A 24,589-nucleotide genomic window follows, 5' to 3' on the forward strand; every position below is an offset into this window, starting at 1 on the left:
ATTCCTAGTTGTTCCAACATCGAGAAAGCAGGTGGCAGGGAAGCAAATGGGTCTTGACTGTCTCAGATTTCAATAGCAATGCTCAAAACAGTGCTAGAAGATTTAAAAAAAAAAAAAATTACCTTTTCTTGTGGGGGCGAAAAAGTTAAAAGCCATTGGGAGTCATGCCAGTAATCATAGAAAACTCACCAGCAAGAACTAAAACACAATTTTTAGTTTTCAGAACTTCACCTTGTGCTTTTACTTAGTTGTCACTGTAATGATAATTAAGAAATGTCAAAGTTCCATAGTCTTACATGATTACATGACAAATATCTCATTTTAGAATTCATTTAAACAGCATTACACTACAACCTAAAACTTGAAATTTGAGCCCTGAAATTTCAGTAGCTTACAATGTTCACTTTTGCCTGTTCCTTACAGGCAAACTCTATATAGAGTGTGCTGTACACCCTAAGGTACAAAGGTAAAAATCATCCTGCTGAAGGTAGGTTCTGGCACAACTGCTTGCACACTTGCAATACTTAATCCCAACTGAAAATATACCACTAATTTTGCCAACTTCAGTGCCTTTTGTGAGTCATTTTTAATCTTCCTGAATTTAGATTTTGAGATTCTACAATGTTACTAAATGGATGTTAGATTCTTTTTTGTTCATGAAAATTCTGGCCAGGCATGGTGGTGCATGCCTTTAATCCCTGCACTCAGGAGGTAGCCAGGACTACATAGAGACCTTACCTTAAAAATAGAATTGAAATGTTTGGGTTTTGTTTTGTTTTTTATCTTATTTTTAATGTGGTCAGAAATATTAGAACTGAGATTTAAGACTTTGGATTCAAAGTTTATTATATTGGATGTTTTCATTTCCTGTGTAAATATACATACAAGATAGCCTGAAAACATACAGTGACCTGAAAACAATGCCATTATAAAAGTATTATCTTTGTTCTCAAAAGAAAACAAAATCCACGCGCTATATTCAGCTATGATCTTGTTTTCTTACCATTTTGGCCTGGGTTTTTTTGTTTTTTTCTTTTTTGGGGGGGGTTCAATATTCAAATGAAAATAGAAGTACTAGTTTTGTGCTGGCTTTACAAACCTAGTTTTGGGGGTTTTTTATTTTGTTGTTTCATTTCATTTTTTGAGACAGGGCAGGGTTCTTTGGAGCCTGTCCTGCACTTGGTCTGTGACCACACTGGCCTCATACTTACAAAGATACATGTGACTCTGCCTCCCAAGATTAGCCCAACCTAATCTTATTTTTTAATCCCATTTATTTATGTATGTGTGGAGATCAGAAGACAACTTTTAGGAGTCGGTTTTTATTTCTGGTAGGGTGTAGGGATCCAACTCAGGTCATTGAACGTGACAATTTTATCTGCTGAGCCATCTTGTAAGCCCATTTTAAAGTTTAAACTACCTTTGAACCATTTTTTCACTAGTGTGTAAGTGTGATATCTATTAGTAACTCTTGGTAATTCTATGCCATAAACACTGTTTAATGAATCATTTTTATACAGTGTTTTCATAAAGATGACTTAATGGACAGAATTCCCTTTTTGGTAAAACTGTAAGCAGTATTTTCATGGCAAAGTACATTAATTTGTGTATCACATTGATATTTGTGGAGTGGTCTCACTCTGTTGCCTCAATGGCCTTGAACTGGATAAGTTTACTTGCTGGTTTTTGGTTTCTAACACAGTTGATATCATTTGATTATAGGCAGCAGGAGGCCTCTTTTTTATTAACAATCATTAGTTTGTAATGTGTGATAGGGGTGTGTAAGGCATCCTTCCTCAAGTGGCATGGTACGGATGTAATAGGGACAACAGAAATCCCCAGTGTTTGCTTCTAGAGAAGAACAAAGTACAGTGTTGTTGAAAATTAGTTTTTGCTGTACTGTGGCAGGAACCAATACCAGATGCTATTGAATAGTTGGATCTTTACTGCTTTCGGAGGAAATGGTTAGGATTTTGTCTTCCTGAGGGTTAGGGTTAGCTTGCTTGCTGGGCTGTTGACTCACACATTCATTATGTCAAAATCTAGTCATTAGTATTTCTCATTTGTCTCATAGGGAAAACACTGGGATGAAGTAAAACACAATAGTCAAGAAGAATCAGTGCCCTTAGTGCTACATCATTCCCACTACTTGATTAGTATTTCAGAAGTCTCTAAATATCTGTCCCAAACCAAGGAATGTGGCTTCAACATCCAGCACCACAAATTTGGTTTCCGTCATAATGTCATTGTGCCTCTGAGACACCCTAATACTGGGTTGGTGGGCACTCCTGCCCAGTATTCATAGCATGTGTAGGCATAGACCATAAAGAAACTAAATATTAAGTGCTTCATATTTAAGAAAACCGGTATTCCTGAAACTTACATAGCTCTTAAACCGAGCCAAATGCTGCATTCTAGTCTTAACTTTACATGAGAAACCCATTTTCTCATGGTTGGCTTCAAATCTAACAATTAGTACGCTCATTTGGGTGTTATGCTATACTTCACTTCAGTGTTTTCCTACAAGACAAATGAGGAAATAACAGTATAATTTTAAAGTCAGAAAATTAAATTTTGACATAACATTATGTGTAACAACAGCCCAGCAAGCAAAAGGCCTGATTTAGGATCACTGGTATCATTACCCAACAGACTTCTGCAGGGCCTTGCTCTAGCTTCCTGTCCCTGCTGTTCAGTAGGTCTTACATCATTCTCAGCTCTCACTCTGCAGTGTAGTTTTTTTTTGACAGGTGATAAGAATTGGGATCCAAGGGGATAGGGCAGGATCACTGGTGTTAACAAGTGATCACTATGCCTTGTAGATGACTGTCAGCCTCCAAGAAAGATAACTCATTTCATATACAAGGAGGTGGCCTATTCATAAAATAATGCCAGTCCTTAAAAATTATGGACACTGTACCATGTGGGAGATACTCTTAGTACACTGATTCTGAGCAAGTCATTATCTCCCTGTGAAATGTTTTTACCTTCCCATCAAGTCAAGTGAGTAACCTTAAGCTTTGTGTTTAGAAGTTAACAGCCTTGCATGCCTGCCTCCACTACTGCTAGAAAGCGGAATGTGGGTAGTCAGGGTAGTCAAGGTTACCTCCAAATGACAGCGCTGAACAGGAAGCATTGTGGGAGATAGTTCTCCAAGCAGGATACCTGGGATCAGCCCTGGGATAGAAGACACTGAGAAAGTGCTTCTAATTATTCCATGTTTTTTCATTAAAACAAACAACAAAGAAGTAAAATTTTATTACATACTAGTTTCCAAAGAGAACAAAGAGATGGGTCAGATATTCCAATTCATTCTATTGATTACATAAAATGCTCACAACCACTTTATAGAAACTGTATTTGGGTTTTGGGGGGCCAGATATGGTAATGCAACATTCCCAACATTCAGAAGACCAAGAAGGGTCTCGAGTTTGAGGCTAGCCTGGGCAACAGTAAGAGCCTTTCTCAAAAAAACAAAAATAAACAACAAAAACCACATACACACAAACCAGTTTTTTCCTAAGTTACCAGAATATCTGAAGTAAACACATCATTTCTAAATAGCTTACAGTAACCAGTAGCAAACTAAGTCACTCTGGGATATTTTTGTTTTTAAGACTTTCTACATATCTCAGGCTTGCGAGAAACTCATGATCCTACCTTGGCTTCCCAAGTGCTAGAATTACAAGCATATGGCACCTTATCTGGTCAGTCTGGGCTATTTCATTTTTTCCAAAGGACCGTCATGTACTTACCATATACAGACACAGTCTTTCTGCAATGCCACATCTTTCATGGCTTATAGGAAACCAGTCCCTTTGCCCTTAAGTTCATTTATTCAGATGCAATAGATCCTGTTCTCTTAATTGAGCTGACAAGTGGGTTTTCAAAGCAAGAACCCATATAAGGAAAATATTTGATAAATATTTAAGCAACAAAAGTTCCTAGATTGTTGAAAACAACCACAATACTGTCTGGCAGGTTTTCTGCCAGAGCTTATGGGTTGTTCGGTTGATCTACTGCAATCATCTGATACAGCACAGCCAGGCTAGTTCAGTCCCCATAATGTCTGCTCTGTGCCCCAGAAGATTCCTGTCTACACCTTGTAGAGCAGTGCTAGTGGTAATGATAAGGTAGAAAGCTTTCAGAAAGGCCATCTAACCCATAAGTTGTTTTCTGCAGCCTGGGCCAGAAATAAGCACCCAAATGTGTCATTGATATATCCTCTTCCGGGAGACAACATGAAGCCACAGCATAGCCTGGACAGGGAAAACAAGGATGGGAAGGCTGCAGCCAGGCCATCAGCAGAGGAGAGGGTGCAGTCAGTCCCACAGGCAATCTCAGGACCGGGTAATCTTGTCTGGGGGCATGAATCCTGTGTCCCCAAGGGTCCTGAGTGCAACACGACCATTGGGTCGGATCACCAGGTGAGTGATGCTGCCGTTGTTGAGGGACAGGCGGAGCCAACCTTCCGGGGGAAACTGCAGTGCTCTGGGGAGAGAAAGATGACGCTAGCAGAAATCTCAGGTAGGTACAGAGCTGCTCTTGGGTCAGGCAAGGCTGACAACCTTTTGGAGTAGGTATATTCAGCTAGGTCAATAACTGAGGTGATACTGTGTTCAGGGAAAGGATTCTCAGGGAAAAGGTCTCAATAGTACACTAAGGATCTGACATATGGGGACAAGGCCTCAACCCAGCTAACTAACTCAGAAATGTCCTCAGAGCCAATTATATCAAGGCTGTTTTGCATTGTATCAAGAAGCATCCAAATTTGTGCTACAAGTATTTCTGACAGGAATTGGCTGGTCTCCTAGGATAGAGGTATAACACATGATCCATAAAGGATTTCCTTTTTTTAAGGACACAAGTATTGGAGCTGGAGAGAAGGACCAATAGTTAAAGAGTACTTGCAAAGTACCAGAGTTCAATTCCCAGCACCTATGTTGGGCAGCTCACAACTTCTAATACCTTCAGCTACAGGGAATCCTCTTTTTCTGGCCTCTAAGGGTACCTATGCACACGTGCGCGCACACACACACAGAGGAGTATTTGCTGAACAGTTTGGTCTTGCCATTTTCTAGTAATTGAATGTGCTCTATCCTCGGGAACTGGCCTGAGTTGAATCCAATTTAGCCTACCAACATATGTGACATTTCCTGCTACTAGGTTTATCAATTTTAAATTGTAAATACTGTAAAAGCTGTGTGATGTGTCCCAGCTAATACTGAAAAGGGACATAGTATTCACCCCACTCCCCACCCCCCACACTGTTTTTTTAAAGGGTTTTATGTAGCTCAGGCTGGGCTCAAACTCACACTGGACTTCTGTGTTGCTGGAGACAAGACAAACCCAGGTCTTCGAACATGCTAGGCAAGCACTCTACAATGAATAAGCCACATCTCTATCCCAGTCTGCTGGACACTATATGCCTTGTGGTGTTTTGCTGCTTAAAAAGAGCTTCTAGATCCTCAAAAGGCCACACAGGTTTTCACGTAAACAGGTTTCATTTATTTTGTTTGAGACAGAGCCTCACTGTGCAACCCCTGGCTCACCTGGAACTTCCTTTATAGAAATGGCCTAGAATTCACAGAAATATAAATAGTTCTGGCCTAGAACTCACAGAAATCCACCTGCCTCTGCCTTCCAACTGCTGGGATTAAGGTATGTGCCACCAGATCCAAGTCATAATAGGTTACTTTATATAAGGTATCACTGTAATCTTGGCTAGCTGGAATTCACAGAGATCTGCCTACCTCTGCTTCCTAAGTGCTGAGATTAAAGGTGTATGCCACCACACCTGACATATGAAGTATATTTTTAAACAATAAAGTGGACTGTAAGATGGCCCAACGTGGGCAAAGGCCCTTGCTGTACAAGTGTGGCAAATTGAGTTCAGTCCCTGGAACCCACATAAAGGTAGAAGGGAGGAGAGAAGTGACTCCGCAGAGTTGTCCTTGACCTCCTCACAAGCTCTGGCACACATGAAACAACAATCCTTTTAAAAATTAAAGCCTTTTTTTCCTTCCTGTTGAGGATCAAACCCAGGCTCCTGTACATGCCAGACAAGCTATTTACCACTATGCCACACCTCAGCCCAGACGACTACAGTCTTAGTGTTATCCTTTACAACTCAGGAAATGATCACTCCTGAATGAACTAAGGATTCCCTGCCTATCCTCACAGTGTAAGTACTCCTCCCAAGCTTCCTAGTTTCTTCTTTCTGCATTTTCAACATCAATGTCAAGGGCTGTTATAGACTATATGATAATGAGGTACAAAATAAACAGTCAGTTCCTGGTTTGTTCACATGTTGAGAGGAATACAAAAGGTGTATCCTGACAAGCGGCTGGGACCACAATCATCCTAGAAGCACCTGTCCACCATACCACTTTCCTTTCTATTTGCAGTTCTCAGTCTGATATGGCGCTCCAGGAGCACAGCAGGAACCCTCAGCTTTCCAACAGCCTTGTATTTTCTTGGGACAGATGACTAACTGACCATGAGGTACCCTAGCTATCCCTGGGCTGCTGGTCAGGTGTGATGGGAATATACATCATGGCACAGGTGACGATCAAAGAATAGGGAGCAGGTTACCACCTTGGCAACCATAGAAAAGTGACTAAAACAAGGGCATGTAGGAAAATAACATGAGCCTGGAACATTCTGCTGAGCAGCAAGCCAATAATCACAGGTCATGATGTACAGAGGTGATTGTGCACATGTCCAATCACATGTCCAAGACTAGCACACAAGTATCCTGACCTACAAGGTGCCCACACTGTTCACAAACATGGAGAAAGACGGTACTTATAGAAGTTCTGATACCAACAGGATGAAGGAAACTATCAGATCAAGTCTAGTGCTGACTGCTACTGGCAGCACCCACCAATAGGCAGTTGGAACAAGTGTGTAGAAAACAGGATTCTGAATGGTCCCTAGTTCACCATTCTCACAAGGTAGTGGAGGCCAAAACACAGCTCCTGGGCTAGGAAGGGTGGTGGCAGGGTGCTAACAAGGTGAATTAGACATAGGGAATTCTTTGTTTTGTTTTTTTTTTTTTTTTTGTTTTGTTTTGTTTTTTGAGACAGGGTTTCTCTGTGTAATAGCCATGGCTGTCCTGGAACTAGCTCTGTAGATCAGCCTGGCCTCTGCCTCCAGGGTGCTGGGATTAAAGGTGTGCCCTACCATGCCTGGCACAACACAGAAGTCCTTAATAGCGTTTACCTGCAGACTATATAGCGGATGACATTGGCGTGGCATATGAAGATCTCATAGCTGTCCTCCTCCTGCTTGGCATCAGCTCGGTGGATGTAGTTCCTGAAGGCAGCCTCAATCCGGGCTCCATCTTCATAATACTGCTAAGAGCAGAGCAAGGAGTTGTCAGTGTGGAAGCAGACAAGTCTAAGGGCAGGCCTTGCCCTAATCCAGTGGCACAAGGGATGTCATTTTTACCACAGCCTCTGGTTTCCAATGAGAGACAGGTGGGTCTGGTTCAATAGGGGCACCTTCCCGTAGCAGGTCTGTGCTGACTCTGGAAACACCTGGAAAAGAGGAGACCCCTGTTCAGCAATGTATCCCCAAGAGTGAATCTACACCCTCAGCAAGGTAGACAACTAGTACTCACCTGGTAGGTGTTTACTGATAATGTCTGTGGTCTCTACAGCACGGGTCATGGAGGAATGAACAATTTTATTAAACTTTAATCCCAGGCTTGCAAGTCGGAGCCCTGTAAGTTCAGCCTGTTCCCGACCTTGAAGGAAAAATAACTGTGAAAGTCATATATCAGGTCCCTCCACCTACTGAATAAATAGTGAAGAGCTATCAAGCACTAAAGATATTTGAAGATATTGCCCTCATAGGCTTAACCAGGGCCAGGTCCTCAGGTAGCAAAGAAACAATCAGTTATCCTCAACCCCAAGGAGAAATGCACCTGCTTCAATTATCAACAGTGAGTTAACTTACCAGCAGTGGAGTGTGAGCCTTTTGTTATTCCTCCTTTCACTGAACTATACTCAAAAATCAAATTGCAACTGGGGACATAACATTGGAAGCTGAGGCAGGATTGCCATGAATTCAAGTCCTGCCCCAAAACAAACTACAAACTGATTCTTAGGGGTGACAAGAAGGAGACATTAGTATTAAATATAGATGCTTTTTGTCAAATGTACTTTGGCATATGGCCAGAAACACTCCAAGACATCACTTTTGTTTTGTTTTGTTTTGAAAATCATTTTCTATACTGGATATGGGAACCTCCATCACCACAGTGATGACCTGATTTGCTGTTTATGCCCAGGTGTCAAAAGCAACAAAGCAACTCCTTGGGTTGGTGGCATAATCTGCTAAAGAACATGCCTGGAGACATATTTCCATCCAACTTTTGAATATGTGTACAAATGGGAAAAATGTCATCCAAACAAGAAATTGTTTAAAATGTAAATGTACACTACCATGCATTCAAGTTCCCACCTACATGGGAAACAAAGCAGGGGGGTCAGGAATCCAAACTAGCCTAAAGTACATAGTTGAGACTATCTCTCTCAACACATGCTGAAATGGGGAGAGGAGAAAAGGCCAATATCCCAAGTTCAGCTGATAGCTTCAAGGCCATTCAAGGAGTCATACCTAATGGGGTCAGAGTGCGGTCCTTTTCTAAGGAGCCATCCACATGGTACTGGGAATGCCGGATGAGGAATATGTGTCTTGTAGCCTTTGCCTTGTAGTGGTCCAGCCTGGATGCCAGTTCTTCTTCTCCAGATTCCACATTCCTCTTCTTCAGGTTAATGAGAGACAGTGGCTCTCGCCTAATTGTGAAAGCATGTTTTATTACCTTTTGTCCAAGACATCTTGATTCAGTACAAGGAAAAAGGCCAGAGGTAAAGCCAAGCCCAGGGAGGCTAGCCTCACAGAGCACACCTGCACTCTTCACCCAAAAACCAGACAAAAGGGTGATGCAACAGTGGGCATAACAGTTATGTGAAGCCTAAGGTTCATCCTCTTGGTGATGGCTAGGGAGCCTAGGGAGATGGCTCAGAGGTTAAAGTGCTTGTTAAAGAATAAGCAAGAAGACTGGAGTTCAGAAGCCACTTAAATACTGTGTAGGCATGGTGGCCCACTATAATTCTAGCCTCAGAAAGGATCCCCAAAAGAAGCTGACTAGCGAGACTATTTGTGTTAGCAAGTTCTGGCTATGATTGAGAGACCACATCTTAAAGGATAATCTAAAAGCATGATTAAGGAAGAATCTCACTTTCTATCTCAGGCTTTCCTACAAATCCACACACAATCTCACGCACATGCACATAAGGGAAAAAAAAAAAAAAAAAAAAAAAAAAGGAGAAACTGTCAATAATACTGCAAGTATGCAACCAGGTGATAAAAACTTGTGAGACTATGGATACTTGCACTGCAGCAGAGCCTTGAACTGTACTGTCTGTATTGACCTACTAGTTTTGGGGCTGCTTCATTTATTTATTTTGTTGGTTATAAGACAGACTCAGTGTAGTCCAGGCTGAGGTCACAACAATCCGACTTCAGCTTTCCAAGTACCAAGATCACATATATGCATTAACATCTAGTACAAAGTCCTCACACATGGAAAGCTGAGGCAGAAGGATCACAAAAGGCCAGTTTGAGCTATATAATAAGTAAATCCCACACTCACAGATTCAGTCAACCAGGTTATCAAAAATATTCAAAATCATTTGCATCTGTACTAAACAGGATTTTTTTTCTTGTGATTTTACCTCAAGCTGTATAATTTAAGAACTAATTAGGTTGCACTTTTATTGTATTAGTATGACAAATAAAACTACACAGGAGGATATCCTAGTCATCTACGTTACCTGCAAATACTACACCATCTTGAACATCCACAGACTTTGGTATGTTTAGAGATCCTGGAACCAACCAACCAACCCCCAGGATACAGAGGGATTACTATAATTAAATAAAAATAGAGCTCTTTTCTAAGTTACACTAAGCACGTTTTAAATGTTTAGCAGTCACTGGGATAGTAGCCATCACAATGGTTGAGGACTGCAGTTGGCGGACTGGGTATGGAGGAGCTGAAGCTACTCAGTTAATGTAGAAGGCAGGAGCCAGGTAAGATGAAGAATACCTTTAATCCCAGCACTCAGGAGACAGAGACAGGCTGATCTCTGAGTCTGAGGCCACCCTAGTCTACAGAACAAGTTCCAGGACAGCCAGAGCTACATGGGAAAACCCTACAAAAACAAATAATGTAGGAGGCAGAAACAGCAAAGTCAAAGCTGCCAAAATTAAACTGATGGAAGAGGAAGGACTGGAGAGTGTGGTGGCAGCTCAAGCATTATCTGAACAGACTAACCTGGTTAGTCCTATATACTGCCAAGCCAAAGTCTTGTTGCAGATGCAGGAATGTACGGGTCTCAACCACACAAAATCTGGGTATGATTGTCAGAGAGGAAGACCCAGAAGAAAAAAACCAAGTAGGTATACCCACTTCCTAGTCCCTTCCTGCTGTTGTTTATCCCTCTTCGATGCATCCTTCCCCACCTAAGATCCAGCCACTATATCGGTCCATCCACAAATGCAGATATGGCAAGCAAATATGAAACTGTTTTGCTTTGCTTTTTGAGACAGGGTTTCTTTATGCAACCCTAGCTGTCCTGGAGTATAAACCAAGCTAGACTTGACAACACCGCCTGGCTATATGAAACAAATTATATCAGGTAACTTTTTTTTTTTTTTTTTTTTTTTTTTTAAAGATAGGGTCTCTATATAGCTCAGGCTGTCCTAGAATTCAGAGATTTGCTTGCCTCTGACTCCTATTGCTGGAACTCATTGCATGCAACTCTAAACCGGATTCGATGGGTAACTTAACTCTTAGTTCTAAGCACAGGTTCTTTGACCTCTGAGAGAATAGCATACTTGAAATCCCAATTTTCCTCAGGCTGCAGCAGGAGACTATGTGAGGACAACTGGACTATATATTAAGACCCTGACTATAAATAAAGATAGATAGATAGATAGATAGATAGATAGATAGATAGATAGATAGGTGAATAAATAAATCTTGATCCTTTAGAATTTCAGAACCTCAGAAGACAATGGTCCTTGGACACAGACCTTCGGGTATACTGTCTCTGAATAAGGACTTTGCGAGGTACCTGTCTGGTCGGGTATAGGAACTCTTGGAGGAAGTCTAGGCACTGAGACCCTTGGAGGACGCGTCGTCCTGATCCTGGGAGCCTCAGACAAACTCTAGACCACTAGTACACACCCCTTCAGTGCACCGACATGCGCCCTACCGCGACGGATGTGAAGAAACAGGCCCGAGCTCCTCCCTCCCGTCCCTGCACCTGTCCCAGTTGGAGTCCCAGACGCTGGGCCCGGGACGCGAGACTCCTGTCCAGGTCGACGGCTCGGTTGCGCGCGTGTCTGCATCCCCGCCGCCGCGCGGCTTGCCCACCGCTACTGCGGAGAAGAGAACAGCAGCTGAGCCACCCGCCAGACCGCAGGCCGCCAGCTGAAGCGCCTGCCGGAAAGCCATGCCTCAAATCGCGCGGCCCCACGGCAGGACGCCAGGGACACACTTCCGCATGTGCCTGCTTCCGGCTGGTGGAAGTTCCTCCCCTCCATCCCACTCCACAGAGCAGGAAACGTGGATTGGGGCGCCACCTGCCGGTGGTCGCCGGGTGACAGGCGCCCGTGCCCTTCCTTGGTGGGTGTGAGTACCCAAGGAATCAAAATTTGGCACTGGATTTAGGTGAGAACTGAAAAACCTCAGGTTTTTGTTCTCTTTTGTAATCCTTAAGTGTATGCATACTGTTCTCCAGCCATCAACTTTCACCTCCAGAGTTCTTTCCATTTTCCTGAACTAAAACCTTTTGCATTAAACTATCAACTCTCCATTCCCCTAGCACCTCCCATTCTGCCTCCACATTTTACCACCCTAGTTGTTATTGATCAACTGATCAGGTCCCTTCTGAGTAGAAAAGTAGTTCAACTGCTCTTCCAGTGCGGACAGTCCTAGGCCCTGTTCATCCTAAGGCCAAGGGACCAAAATGGCACGTTCAGAGGCTTACAGCTCTCGTGGCCTTTGACAGTGGCTAATTACTACAGTGTATTTCCACTGATTAGAAAATAGGCCTCAGTCCATTTATATATAGAGAAAAGGGGCATAGTAGCAATAGTTTTAGCACCAATCCTGGCAGTCCCTCATGAATGTTTACACCAATCAGAGGCTTTCTGCACAGCCCCTCTGGCCTGGATGAAATTATTGCAAGGTTATCAGAGTTCACGACCATGCTAGTCTTGCTCACAATACTACTTTTCAGTGTCAGTGGGTGCTGCCTGGGATGGTCATGACTAGAGCAAATCTTCAGCTGAGTTTGTGGTGGTCCACTGCAGCTGCAGAGGTGTCTGCACCGTGAGTCCCAGTGTGTAAACAGCTGAATGCCCATAACAGCTGCTTTCCTGGTAAGACCTCAGTCAGACACCAGAGCTGGACCTGTTAAATGTGTTAATCTTTCATAAAAAGTATCAATAGGGGGTGTACAATAAAGGCTTAACAAAATCTAAACACTGAACTAACTTTTACAGTATAGTTCTTATTTGACAGTGCTTACTTACTGCCTCCGTGACCCATGGGGAGGTAGGTCCCTCTGCTCTGTGTTCTAGGATCTGAAATTAATTGGACTTCATCAGTCTGTGCTTTTGTGACTGGGTGTCCTTTTCTGTTTTTGTTTGTTGTTGTTTCCTTCTGTGATAGGGCCTCACCATACTATATAGTCTTCGCTGGCTTGGAGCTTGCTATGTAGACTAAAGTGACTTCCTCTCCTAAGCTCCTTCTGTTAGCCTCTTCTGTTACTGCACTCCTTCAATTTACACATCACTGCAAAAAAGGAAGGAGACAATGGCATGATAAAGAGAGTAAAGAGGGAGGTGCATGTTGAATTGTAGCCAGAGAGCAAGAGGAAAATTCTGTGATGCTTCTTTTATAAGGGCATTAATCTGCTCTTTGTTGGGTTTAATCACTTCCATAAAGAACCTCTCAATACTACAAATGACAATTATGTTTCAACACAAATTTTGTAGAGGGCATTCAAACCAAGGCAAAATGCAATTAGTTACTTCCCTCATTGCTATGACCAAATATGCAATAAGTAACTTAGGAAAGATTTATTTCAGCTTATAGGCATGGCACTAGGAGCACAAGGTAGCTGCACACTAAGAGGACGAATGCTGATGCTCAGTTCCTTTTCTCCCTTTCATTCAGTCTGGAACCCCAGTCCATGGGAATGGACTGCTCACATTTGAGATGGAGCTTCCCTCCCCAGCTGCACCTTTTTTTTTTCATTAGTTTGTTATTTATTTATTTAATTTTATGTGTGTGGGTGTTTTATCTGCATGTATATACAGAAAAAGGTATCAGATGGTTATGTAGGTGCTGAGAATCAAACATGGGTCCTCTGCAAGAGCAGCCAGTGCTCTTAACCACTGGCTCTCTAGCCCCAGTGGTTAAAAATCTTTTTGGAAACAAGATTAACCAACATGCAGTTATTTATTATGCTAGGTAAACAAACCAGCCCTAAGAATAGTGTAAACAGACCTTATAAAGTATGTAGAATCACAGTCAAGACTTTACAGGGATGGTAGTTATTGGTCTAGAAAGAATGGGAAGAACCAGGAACTGGGGTTTAATAGGAACAGTTCTACTTTAAGATGAAAAACACCTAGAAATGGGTGATGGTGGTTTACATAACATCAAGATTATACTTAAAGCTACAGAACTATACATTCAAATGTTAAGTGTCATATGCACTTTGGCACAACATAAAAGAATTAAGAGATCTGGCTATGCATTTCCCTCCAAGTAACAACTATTTAGAGAAATCACAAGCACCATGGAAGCAGCTGCATCACTGTTTATTGACCTTTACCTTGTTTACAATGACAGCTAAGATTATCTACTTTCTGAGTCTAATGTTGTCTCTACACGAGATTCTGACACTAACACATTCCTTTCTCTATAATTTTAAGGCATCTTGAATCACATAATTTAGTCAGATAATGTCCTGAATGATGGATTCTGTTTCTCCTGCTGGTGGGTAGATTCACCCAGATCTTATCCACGGTGTATCTGACATCACTTCCTCAGAGAGGCCAGGTAGGCATACCAGAACAGAGCTGCCATGTTGGCAAAGAGCACCCGGAACTGCCAAAAGAACAGTCATCAGGCCATGGTGAGTGGTAATCCTGACCACATTTCTCACACATCAGTGACCCAAGATGAAATTCATCCCTCCAATTGTTTGTTTATTGATCTATCTTACATCCCTATTATTGAATGTCCTGCGCCTTTAGTTTGGGTTTGGCAGGACCCAGCAGAGGTAGGAGTACAAATAAATCATCCTTTCCTAACAGGGTTTTTGCAGTGACTTGGCCTCAGCCCAGCACACCGTTGCCCCAATACCTAATCACCTGAACTTACCCCCACCTGAAAGCACTTTCAGTCAGATGCTGTCTCTTCCAGTCAGAAAATTCTGTGACAGTTAACAATTTGTTCCTGTCTTGCTAATTATGAGTCTTTGGCAGTAGGGCATGAAGTAGTGCTTAACAAAACTTGCTGCACAACTTAAGCATTCCTTTGCAACTATCCAAAATTAGAACCTTAGCCCTAACCTCAAAGCCCTACTTGTAAGCAGTTTTCTGGCCTCTTCATTCCTTAACCCACTAATCGCTATGTATCTTTCTAGGATGCCTTAGGGTCTGTGGCCCTCATGTACTACACTGGGATTCCTTCTCTCATAGTGTATGTGCTAGTACTATGAGCAAAACTCTCCCTGTCTCTACCCAGAAACTTTCTTTACTTCCTTCCAAAAACTTAATCACCTTTTTCTGCTCAGACCCAGAGAGGCCAAGGTCTTACTCACTCATGTTAGCTCTCTGCAGTCACAGACAAAGGGCTTCCACCTAAGCACTCATCCAGGAGAACCCCATTCTCTCCACCTCCTACAGCTGCTCCAGAAGAGCCTCTTTGTGGATCTACATGTCCACCCATCCCAGAGGCAGCCATATCTGTATATAGCACAGTCTTGTAAACATGACACTATTTCTCTGACTTCAAGACCTATCACCCTAGTTTCCTGGCCATTTGTTCTCATCTTCAAACTTCTCAGGAACATTTTCTAGACTCTCGATTTGTTCTCTCTCCCTTCCCAGACTGGCCTGGATTTCCTGGTCTTCCTGCCTCTGCTTCCAGAGTGAAGGACTGCAGGCACTAGCATATCTGGCTTGAGTTGTGATTTGTGTGCTTCCTACTCACTCTCTTTGGCCCCTAATCCATCCTATTACAGTTCTTAAGAAGGCCACTGATAAGGTTACTTCAAACCAGACATCTGTTGGATTTTTGTTGTTTTGTTTCTTGGTTTGGTTTTAATTTCCTTCTGCTAGGGTTGACCAGCCCTTTATTATATCCTAAATGTTTGCTGGTTTTCTTCTGCTTTGTGGTCTGTGTGATATATGTATGCATATACAAATGTGAGTAGTAGGTATATGTACATATTAAGTAATCATATGTATATATTTATGAATTGAGCATGGGTGGGTGCTACATTCATGTGTATGATATAAAGTGAGGCTTATATATGGGATAACATGTATGTGGTGTGTATCGACTTGTGTGTATAGTATACTCTCTCATTCATTCATTCTCTCTCCCCTCCCTGTGTATGTGTGCATAAAATGGTGGTCTGTGTGTAGAGTGTAGTCTACATAGTATGTATGTTTGTAGTATGTACATTGTATGTATGTGCACACTGGCTAACCTCCCCCTTCTTCTACCCAATGGGAGTCCTTTGCTGACCCTATTATGCTCCTCCTTCTTCGATGGGCCTTGGTTTGTGAGCTCCCTGTAGGAAAGATGCTTAACAGAACACAGAAGAGGGTTAAGTTCCTGGCATAGACTAAGGCTGCTGCCCAAGAGAGGCCTGTTTGGAGGGATGGCCCTAGTTGGCAACTTTTTCTTCTTCAGTGTGTACAGACATAGCTCCTGGGTTTGGAACTTGGTAGAAGTACTCCTGGGTTTGGAACTTGGTAGAAGTACCTAGTATCAATTCTTGGAAGAACCCTGACAGTTTCTTCCAGCAGACCCAGAGCAAGAGGAAGAATGTCCTTGGGGAAGGAAGTCTGTATCTCTGATGGCCCTTCTCCCCTAGGGTTCAACAGGATCCTTCCATTCATAGTGTAGACTTACTGGGATTGTGAGCCCTTCCAGTTGTAGGAAGGTCTTAGGGAAACACAGTGGAAGAGCCTGGCACAAGGACAGCTACTGGTCCATAGCAACTTGAAGCAATGCACAAGTGATAGCATCTGTAGAACACTGAACCAGTTGGGCAGTGGTAGTGCACACCTTTAAACCCAACACTTGAGAGACAGAAGCAGGGAGATCTCTGTGAGTTCAAGGCCAACCTGTTCTACATAGCAAGTTCCAGGACAGCAAGGACTACACAGAGAAACCATCTTGAAAAACAAAAACAAAAGCAAAACATAAAACCAGAAACCCCTGGCCACTTTTCTCCTGCACACTCCACTATTTAGTGGTCAGGTTCACCCACACCCTTCAGCAGGCAGTTTCCATAGCAACACCTATGTGCCTATAAGCACTGAAATTCTTCCAGTTACCCTCAAGGGGCCTTCTCTTTGACCAGCCAGCCCTTTGAAGAACCTTTTTATGCCAGGGTCTTCCTACTTACCTGTCCCACTGCACAATTGTGTGCTGCCCTGTATCTGCCTGTTGAGCTGCTCCTCCTGAGCCCAAGCAACTCAAACTGTTTCAGTTACTAGAAACACTAGAATTTGCCCAATGAGGATGAAACAGCTGCATTGGCATCCCTGTGCAGTGAATCCAGAGCTCATGGACAATGATCAAGTGTAGACCACAATGCCAGAAACAGATGAAACCATGGCTTGAGAGTACAACTAGTTAGAAAAAAGTGACAAAGACCTTCAGTGAAGACAAGGCAAGCCTCACCTGCAGGGGCACATAATTGATATTAATGAACTGCAAGGGCGTCCACATCCTCCAGTTCATTTGCAGTGCAGGCCAGAAGCCACTCCTCATCTTGGTAGTGAAGGCACTGACATCTTTCCCCTGCCAGGAAGGTAAGGGAAGCTGTTAGCAGTCCTTCCATCCATAGAAACTCTAATATGGTACCTTGACCTTGGCAGTGATTTGAAAAACTTGTTTATAAAAAAGACACCTGCGTGTACTACCCTGCAGCTGAGAGGAATCAGCTATCCAGGTGGAATATCTTCAGTGACAACACCTCATTGGCAAATTGCCTCTTACACTGGGTGGTGTCTGTCCCCACTGGCTCCTTATAGCAACCTGACAATGACTCCTGCTGTGGGCAGACTGAGGGCTCAGTTATCAATGCTTCCCACATTAGCCACCAAAGATGATTAATTTCCAATCAAATCTTGTCAATTCTTAAAAGATGGCACCCACTAAAAGTTATCTGGAAGAATGAATGTATTAAGAGTAACCACATTGGCCGGGCAGTGGTGGCACACGCCTTTAATCCCAGCACCTGGGAGACAGAGGCAGGCCGATCTCTGAGTTCTGACTTTGAACCTGGCCAGGTCTATAGAACAAGTTCTAGGATAGCCAGGAACTAAACAGAAAAAACCTATTTTAAACAAACAAACAAAAAAGAGTAACCACATTGAAAAGAATAAGAAAAGCACCTGGCTATCCATAGTTATTTTTAAAAAATACTGTAACATTATGGTAATTAAAACAATTTGTAAGAAATAGTCAAAGACTAAACAAAATGAAAATAATACAAAAACTAAAGCCATATGCAACAAAAGTGAAAACCCAGAAAAAGAACAGAGTGTAGATAATGGAGGCAGAGACAGGTGGATCTTTGTGAGTTTGAGGCCAGCCTGGTCTACAGAACAAGTTCCAGGACAAGCTCCAAAGCTACACAGAGAAACTCTGTCCCAAAAAGCAAAAACTAAACAAAGAAAACACAACCAATCAAAACTGAAAAAAAAAGATGTACCACGCAATCACTAGAAAGTATTAAGAATATTTATATTATCTTCCTACCAGAAAATCCAAAGGGGAAAGAGTACCAGAGTTGAATATAAAGTTTTAAAATGTATATGTGGAAATCATCACACACACACATACACTTTATTTATACAAATTTACATTTTACCTTTATATATTTTAACTTACATGAAAGTTTAAAACACCAGGAAAAAATGGGAAACTGATTTGCTATTTGTATTTGTGGAAAAGGACTGCTATTCTTAATATATCCAAAAATATACAAGTCAATAGAGAAAAAAATGGCATGATGGTACACATCTGTAATCTCAGTACTTGGGAGGTAGAGGCAAGAGGATTGACTACACAGAAAGTTCAAGGTCAGCCTAGGCTACATGAAAACCTGTCTCAATTAGTACCTTTCCATGGAGCTGGAAAGATGGCTCAAAGGTTAAGAGCCCTGGCTATTTCTCCAGAGGTCCTGAGTTCAATTCCAAACAATCATATGTTAGCTCACAACCATTTATAATGAGATCTAGTGTTCTCTTCTTTCCTGCAGGTGGAATACTATATATAAATTAATAATATATCTTTAATGAAAATACTCTTCCACAAAAAAAAAAAGAAAAAGAAAAGAATATAAGAGAAGCAAAGTTCATGGAATACACAGCACATGAGGTATACAAATTAAAATATTTTTCACTTGATAGTTGCAAACTGGTGGCCCCCGCCTTTACTCCCAGCACTCGGGAGGCAGAGGCAAGAGGATCTCTGTGAGTTCAAGACCAGCCCAGTCTACAAGAGCCAGTTCCAGGACAGTAGCACAGATTTCTTTGGTAAAGCCATGTGTTAGTTTACTTGGGTTTGGAGACAGAATCTCACCTTGCAGTCCAAAATGACCTTGAAATTGTGTCAATCTTCCTTTCTCAACCTCCTGAGTATGGCAATTATAGACATCAGCCATCAAGCTTGATGTAGAATTATATTAGACACATACAAATAAAAACAACTCTACTAAAAGTTATCAAAGTATTTGGAAACCAATTCTATGATAGAGTAGTATGCATCCCTCTTTGACAACAGATGTAGTGACAAGACCTAAGGGCAGCCCCAGGACACAACACCATGTGTATTATGAGGCTTATCACTTCTACTAGGGACAAACAGGTACTATGAACACTCCTGTGGTCTGTTTCCTAGGTTCACAAGGGAAAATAGAAAACATGAAAATAGAAAGTTGAACAATAGTGAGATAGCTCAGCAGGTAATAGTACTTGCTGTTAAGCCTGATGACCTGAGTTCAATCCTTGAGACCCACATAGTAGAAGGAAAGAACCAACTCCTCTGACCTCTATATACAACCTTTGGTACATACATGCCTATACACATACACACAGAGAAATAAAGGAAACTATTTCCTGGACATGACAGTGTCCAGTGTTGTACATGTCAAATTAAAGCAACTTTGACAACATGCATAAGACCCAAACATACTCAAGCCAGGAAATCCCAGTATGAACAAAGGAGATGTTTGTAAAGTTCTACCCCTAGCCGAGGAGCTACTAGAAGTTAATGGTTGCTGGGAAGGGAAAGCCAGTTTTTCTTCAGGGATGCAGCCCCCAAGAGGCCTATACCCTAGCACATACAGGAAGCACTAAGTGAACACAGTAGGTTTTTAAAAAGGATTCATGAAGTTGGAAAGGAAAAGTGGAGGGAGTGGTTTTGGTGAAAACACATTAGATTCATGTATGAAATTTTCAAATAACAAGGAAGGAAGGAAGGAAGGAAGGAAGGAAGGAAGATGGAAAGTTGAAAGCAGTAAAAAAATCAGACCTTGAGGTCCACACCCTAGGAAGCAAAGCTACCAATACACCTGTTAACAGGAGATACGGCAAGTGCCAGAAGAAATACTCACCTCCAACAAGTTCATGATGAGAAAGAACAGCAGCAGAAAGGTTGGTGCAAAGAGCAGGCGATCCAGCAGCAGCCTCTTGACAGTTGCCAAGGGAACCTCAGGAGGGATCCAGTACTCCATGAAGAGGTAGAAATAGTGACTCAGTGGACCTGTGACAAAGAACCTGGAACACCACAGGGGTTTGAGCTGGACTGTGGTTCTTTATACATTTCCTTCTTTGGTCCACCCTCACACTGAGATTCACCTCAGATCCTAAGCCTTCTCTCCTTCCCCCAAAGTACTTACTGACCACATAAAATTGTAGAGGCCTCTTTCAGTTTCAGCCCATCTTTTGGCCTGAAAAGACTGAAGTGACTTTGCCAGTTCTTGTACTTGGTCAGCTGGCAGAGCCATAATGATGGTCCTGGCTAAGATAATATGTCTACCTGACTCCTCTGTGTTCCAGGCCATTATGCTATCTGTCCACATCTGTGCCCTCATGCCTAACAGGCTCTGAGAAGTAAAGAGACATAAACTCAGCTTAGCTAGGTGTAAGCCAGGCCCAGAAGTGAGTTTCAGAAAGCACAATAATACAGGGAGGGGCAGAAGCCAGGGTCTTTCATTTGCAACAATCAGTTTGTAAAGGTTTTCAATTGGACTTTCCTGTGCCACTGTGGAGTATAGTAGGGCAAACAACTGGAGTCTTTGGAAGACTAAGACCATGTGAGAGGGTTAAAGTGCTTAAGCGGATCTTGTTACTTGACAAAGTATGTGACATATATCTTTATACACATCATAGTAAATGACTCAAATTATAATTCTTGGAAGCTTTTGTGGGGTTAGGACTAAATCTCAGTTGGTAGAGTACTTCCCAAGCATGCCAAGAAACCCTGGGATTGATTCCCAACGCTGCAAAAAAAAAAAAACAAACAAAAAAACCAGGAACCAGGTGTGCATACCTATATTCCCAGTACTCAGGAAGCAGAAGCAATTGCCCCTTGAACTCAGAATTTCAAGGGCTGTAAGAGATAGTCTCAGTCTCTCTTATACACACACACAGTCTGATTATTTATTTTAACCTTATGTGTTTGTTTGTTTGTTTATTTAGTTAGTTAGTTAGTTATTGCTTGATAGGGTCTCTTTGTAGTCCTGGCTGATCCAAAACTCACTATGTAGACAAGGTTGGCTTCTTAAGTCTTGGGATCAAAGGCACATACCATCACATCCAGCTAAATGATAACAAGTGTTATCTAAGTGGAGACATACATGAGGCCATGGGTTCAATCCTAATGCCACATACACAAAAAGGGTTTTGTTTTTAATCACTCCAATTGGAAAGACTTTCCAAATCATCTAGCCATTTTATTAATATTGGACAAAGAGCTCAGGGAGGATTTTGTTTTAAAGACAGATCTGCCTACATAGCAAAAGCAGGTCTGGGAATTGTGGCAATCCCACACTGTCTCTGTCTCCCAAGGACTAAGCTACAAGCCAGTGTCGTCATATTGAGCCTATGATGCTTCTTTTTCGTTTTGTTTAGTTTGAGACAGGGTCTTACTATGTGGCTTTGGCTGTCCTAGAACTCACTGTGTAGGCCAGGCTAGCCTCAAACTCACAGAAATCCACCTGCCTCTGCCTCCCAAATGCTGGAATTAAAGGAGTGCACCACTACTCCTGGCTCTCTGATGCGTCTTAAAGAACTATTTTTTCTTTTGATTTTTTTACTTTTTAAAAAAGATTTATTTATTATGTATACAGCATTATGTCTGCATGTCTGCCTGCTGCAGAAGAGGGCACCAGATCTCATTACAGATGGTTGTGAGCCACCACGTGTTTGCTGGGAACTGACCTCAGGACATCTAGAAGAGTATCCTCTAACCCTCTGAGCCATCTATCCAGCCTGGTTTTTTATTTTCTATTTTTTGTGCATGAATGTTTTGCTTGCAGGTATGTCTGTGCACCATATATGTATCTGGTACTTTATGAGGTCAGAAGAGGTCATCTAGTCCCTTGGAACTGAACTTAAAGATAGCTGTAAACTGCTACATGGAAGCCAGGAATCAAACCTGGGTTTTCTATAACAGTCAGTACTCTTAACAGCTGAGCCATCTCTCCAGCCCCAGAATTAGGTTTTCAAACAAAAGTATTCCAAAGCCTTGATGCTGGAAGCCAGCTCTGCTGTGCTCAGTCTTCAGAGGTGAGCCAGCTCTCGGTGGCACTTACCCATAAACTAAATACCGGAGAAGCCCACTGATATCTAGACTTTGAGAATCGTTTTTCTGTTTCTTCTCAATCGTTTGGGCCAGAAGGTTCCCAAGGGCTGACAAAATGCCACTGTGGAGGAAGAGGCGATCAGAAATGAGTAACAGACACCAAAGAATGCCTTTCATGCATGGCAATAGCAGAGCTTCTGTAAGATCTTGCTGTGGATCATGGTAGAGTCATTATTAAAGCAGCTTGCAGGTAAAGCTCCTGAAGATAGAGATAGTACGACCTAAAATCAAAACACAAGTAAGCATAGAGACAGTTCCACCTGCTGGACTGCATGCCTTCTAACATCCCCACTGCTGCTGTGTGGAAGGCATGGGTATAAAAAGCAGTAAGAAGGATCCTCATGAGGATGATTCTGTAGTTGACAGTGTAGTTTTTAAAGTGTTTGAAATGGGACAGAAGTCATCAGGGATTGTTCTTTCTTTTGGTGAGGGAGGATGGGTTCCAAAAGAAGTCAGAAAACCTGCTAGACAAATTCTAAAAGAACTGTAACCCTTCTGTAGTATTTCTGTATAAATTTACACTCATAAAGTAAAATTCCTGGTAAAATGACATGGTCAGTTTTTTCTTAAGGTTGGTCTTGTCTTAGTTTCTTTTCTTGTGGCTGTGATAAGATGCCTGTCAAAGCAACCTAAGAGAGCAATGGTAATTTCAGTTCACAGTTTAGGGTACAGCCTATAGTGGCAGCGAGGTCAAGGCAGCAGAACGTTGAAGCATCTGGTCGCAGCATGGCCACAATTAAGAAACAGAATGAGCCAGGTGCGGTGGTATACACCATTTGTTCTTTAATCCCAGCATCCACAAGGCAGAGGCAGGCGAATCTCTGAGTTCTAGGCCAGCCTGGTCTACAGAGCTGGTTCAGGACAGCCAGGGTTACAGAAAAACCTCCTCAAAACATGAAAGAGAAACAGAGACACAGAAAGGGAGAGTCAGAGACAGAGAAAAATATATGCGGCTCAGCTAGCTTCAGTCAAGCATCCCAACGAAGAACGGTGCCACCATTATGATCACCATTTTACCTCAATTAAGGTAATCAAGATAATTCCTCACAGGCATGCCTACAGGCCCTTCTCCCAAGTGATTCTAAATGTTATCAAGTTGACAGCTGACATTAACCATCACAGGTCTGTAAGCTATCTTCTAAAAACTGCAAGCTCCCATTTTTTTTTTTTAGTGTGGATCATAGGGCCCCTCTTGACGTGACGCTTGGTTACCTCTTCCCATCTACTCTCCCTTTTCATCTTCTCCACTCACAGTCCTTCTTCTCCACCACTCCAACATGCTCCGCCCTCCTCCCTCAGAACTTCTCCACTCTCTGTGCCCTGTGAACTACTGCTTCTCTTCTGTGTGCTTGTGACCACTGTGAACAACACAGGAGAAACTGCCCTAATTGCTCTAGGTTACATATTTATCTGACTTTTTTTTTTTTCCTAGTTCCTCTCAGCTCCAAGAGAGGAAAAGCCTATGTATGTCCAGCACACAGGCACTCTGTATATATTTATGAAAGGCTAAATTAATAGAGGACAAATCTATAAAATCCGCTAATAAAAATTAACAGAATCAGGAATATTTCGTTAAGAAATCGATGTAGATCAAAGGGCAGAGCTCACCAGCAACAGTGCTTACCTCTCAGGGTTGGAACGGTGTCCCTGGCTCCCTGGTCTCCACAACATTCAGACTACAAGGGCTACTGCTTGGGACTCAATACACAGCTTTCAGAGGCTAAGTAGAACTTTGGGAGCACCTTGATGCAGGACTTTGCCTTTGGCACTACACTCCTCATGCAGCGACTCTTTAATACAGTTCCTCCTGTGGTGACCCCCAACCATAGTTATTTTCATTGCTACTTCATACCTGTAATTTTGCAGCTGTTATGAACAGTAATGTAAATAACTGACAGGCGAGCCCTGTGAAAGTGTCGTTCGACCCCCAAGGGCTCACGGCCCACAGGTTGAGGACCACAGCCTCACAGGCTCTAACTGTGCAGCCTGATCTGCGCACCCACCTGCTGACTGCTTTGGTGAACACCGGATAGAGCTTCAGGAGCAGCAAGTACTGGGCGAGCGCTCGCCGCGGGAGCGACGGGAGCTCGGATTCCGCCCGCAGTCTTGACGCGGCAGGTGCCATCGCCGTCCCAGCTCTGAGTAGCCCCGGGCGCCCACCCAACAGCTGGCCAGTCGGGCATCCGGCCCGGGACACCGGGCACAGGGCGGGGACGGCCTGACATTTCCTGCCCTACCACGGCCCTCAACAAGCCTGGCCGACCCCGCCACGCGCGCGGTCCGCCGCCGCAAATTTTCACCCGGTCCCTGTGACCCACCCTCCGCTCTCTTGGGGCGGATTGGACAGCCGAGGGGCGGGGCGGGGAGGGGCGGGGCCTG

General features: G+C 42.9%; 2 protein-coding genes and 1 non-coding gene across 4 annotated transcripts; all 3 read right to left on the minus strand.

Moving 5' to 3' along the window:
- Positions 1–3,236: 3,236 nt before the first annotated feature.
- On the minus strand, positions 3,237–11,576 carry Pgam5 (PGAM family member 5, mitochondrial serine/threonine protein phosphatase). 2 transcript variants are annotated; one of them, XM_051176389.1, is made up of 6 exons: positions 11,343–11,576; positions 8,626–8,804; positions 7,625–7,750; positions 7,453–7,541; positions 7,225–7,355; positions 3,237–4,491 (listed from the first exon to the last, which is right to left on the minus strand). In XM_051176389.1, the coding sequence occupies exons 1-6, from the start codon at positions 11,531–11,533 to the stop codon at positions 4,341–4,343; spliced, it is 867 nt and encodes a 288-aa protein (XP_051032346.1). In that variant the 5' UTR covers positions 11,534–11,576; the 3' UTR covers positions 3,237–4,340. The 2 variants fall into 2 exon arrangements, with proteins under 2 accessions (XP_051032346.1, XP_051032345.1); XM_051176388.1 differs by having other exon boundaries at positions 7,225–7,358.
- A 2,316-nt stretch (positions 11,577–13,892) lies between these two features.
- On the minus strand, positions 13,893–24,442 carry Pxmp2 (peroxisomal membrane protein 2). The gene is made up of 5 exons (XM_051176390.1): positions 24,214–24,442; positions 22,161–22,271; positions 19,959–20,121; positions 17,018–17,137; positions 13,893–14,200 (listed from the first exon to the last, which is right to left on the minus strand). The coding sequence occupies exons 1-5, from the start codon at positions 24,333–24,335 to the stop codon at positions 14,132–14,134; spliced, it is 585 nt and encodes a 194-aa protein (XP_051032347.1). The 5' UTR covers positions 24,336–24,442; the 3' UTR covers positions 13,893–14,131.
- On the minus strand, positions 22,646–22,705 carry LOC127216109 (U7 small nuclear RNA). The gene has a single exon (XR_007833994.1). It is a non-coding gene; the product is annotated as a U7 small nuclear RNA (small nuclear RNA).
- Positions 24,443–24,589: the final 147 nt, after the last annotated feature.

This window comes from Phodopus roborovskii, unplaced genomic scaffold, assembly GCF_943737965.1.
Source record: "Phodopus roborovskii unplaced genomic scaffold, PHOROB, whole genome shotgun sequence".
NCBI classification, from domain to species: domain Eukaryota; kingdom Metazoa; phylum Chordata; class Mammalia; order Rodentia; family Cricetidae; genus Phodopus; species Phodopus roborovskii.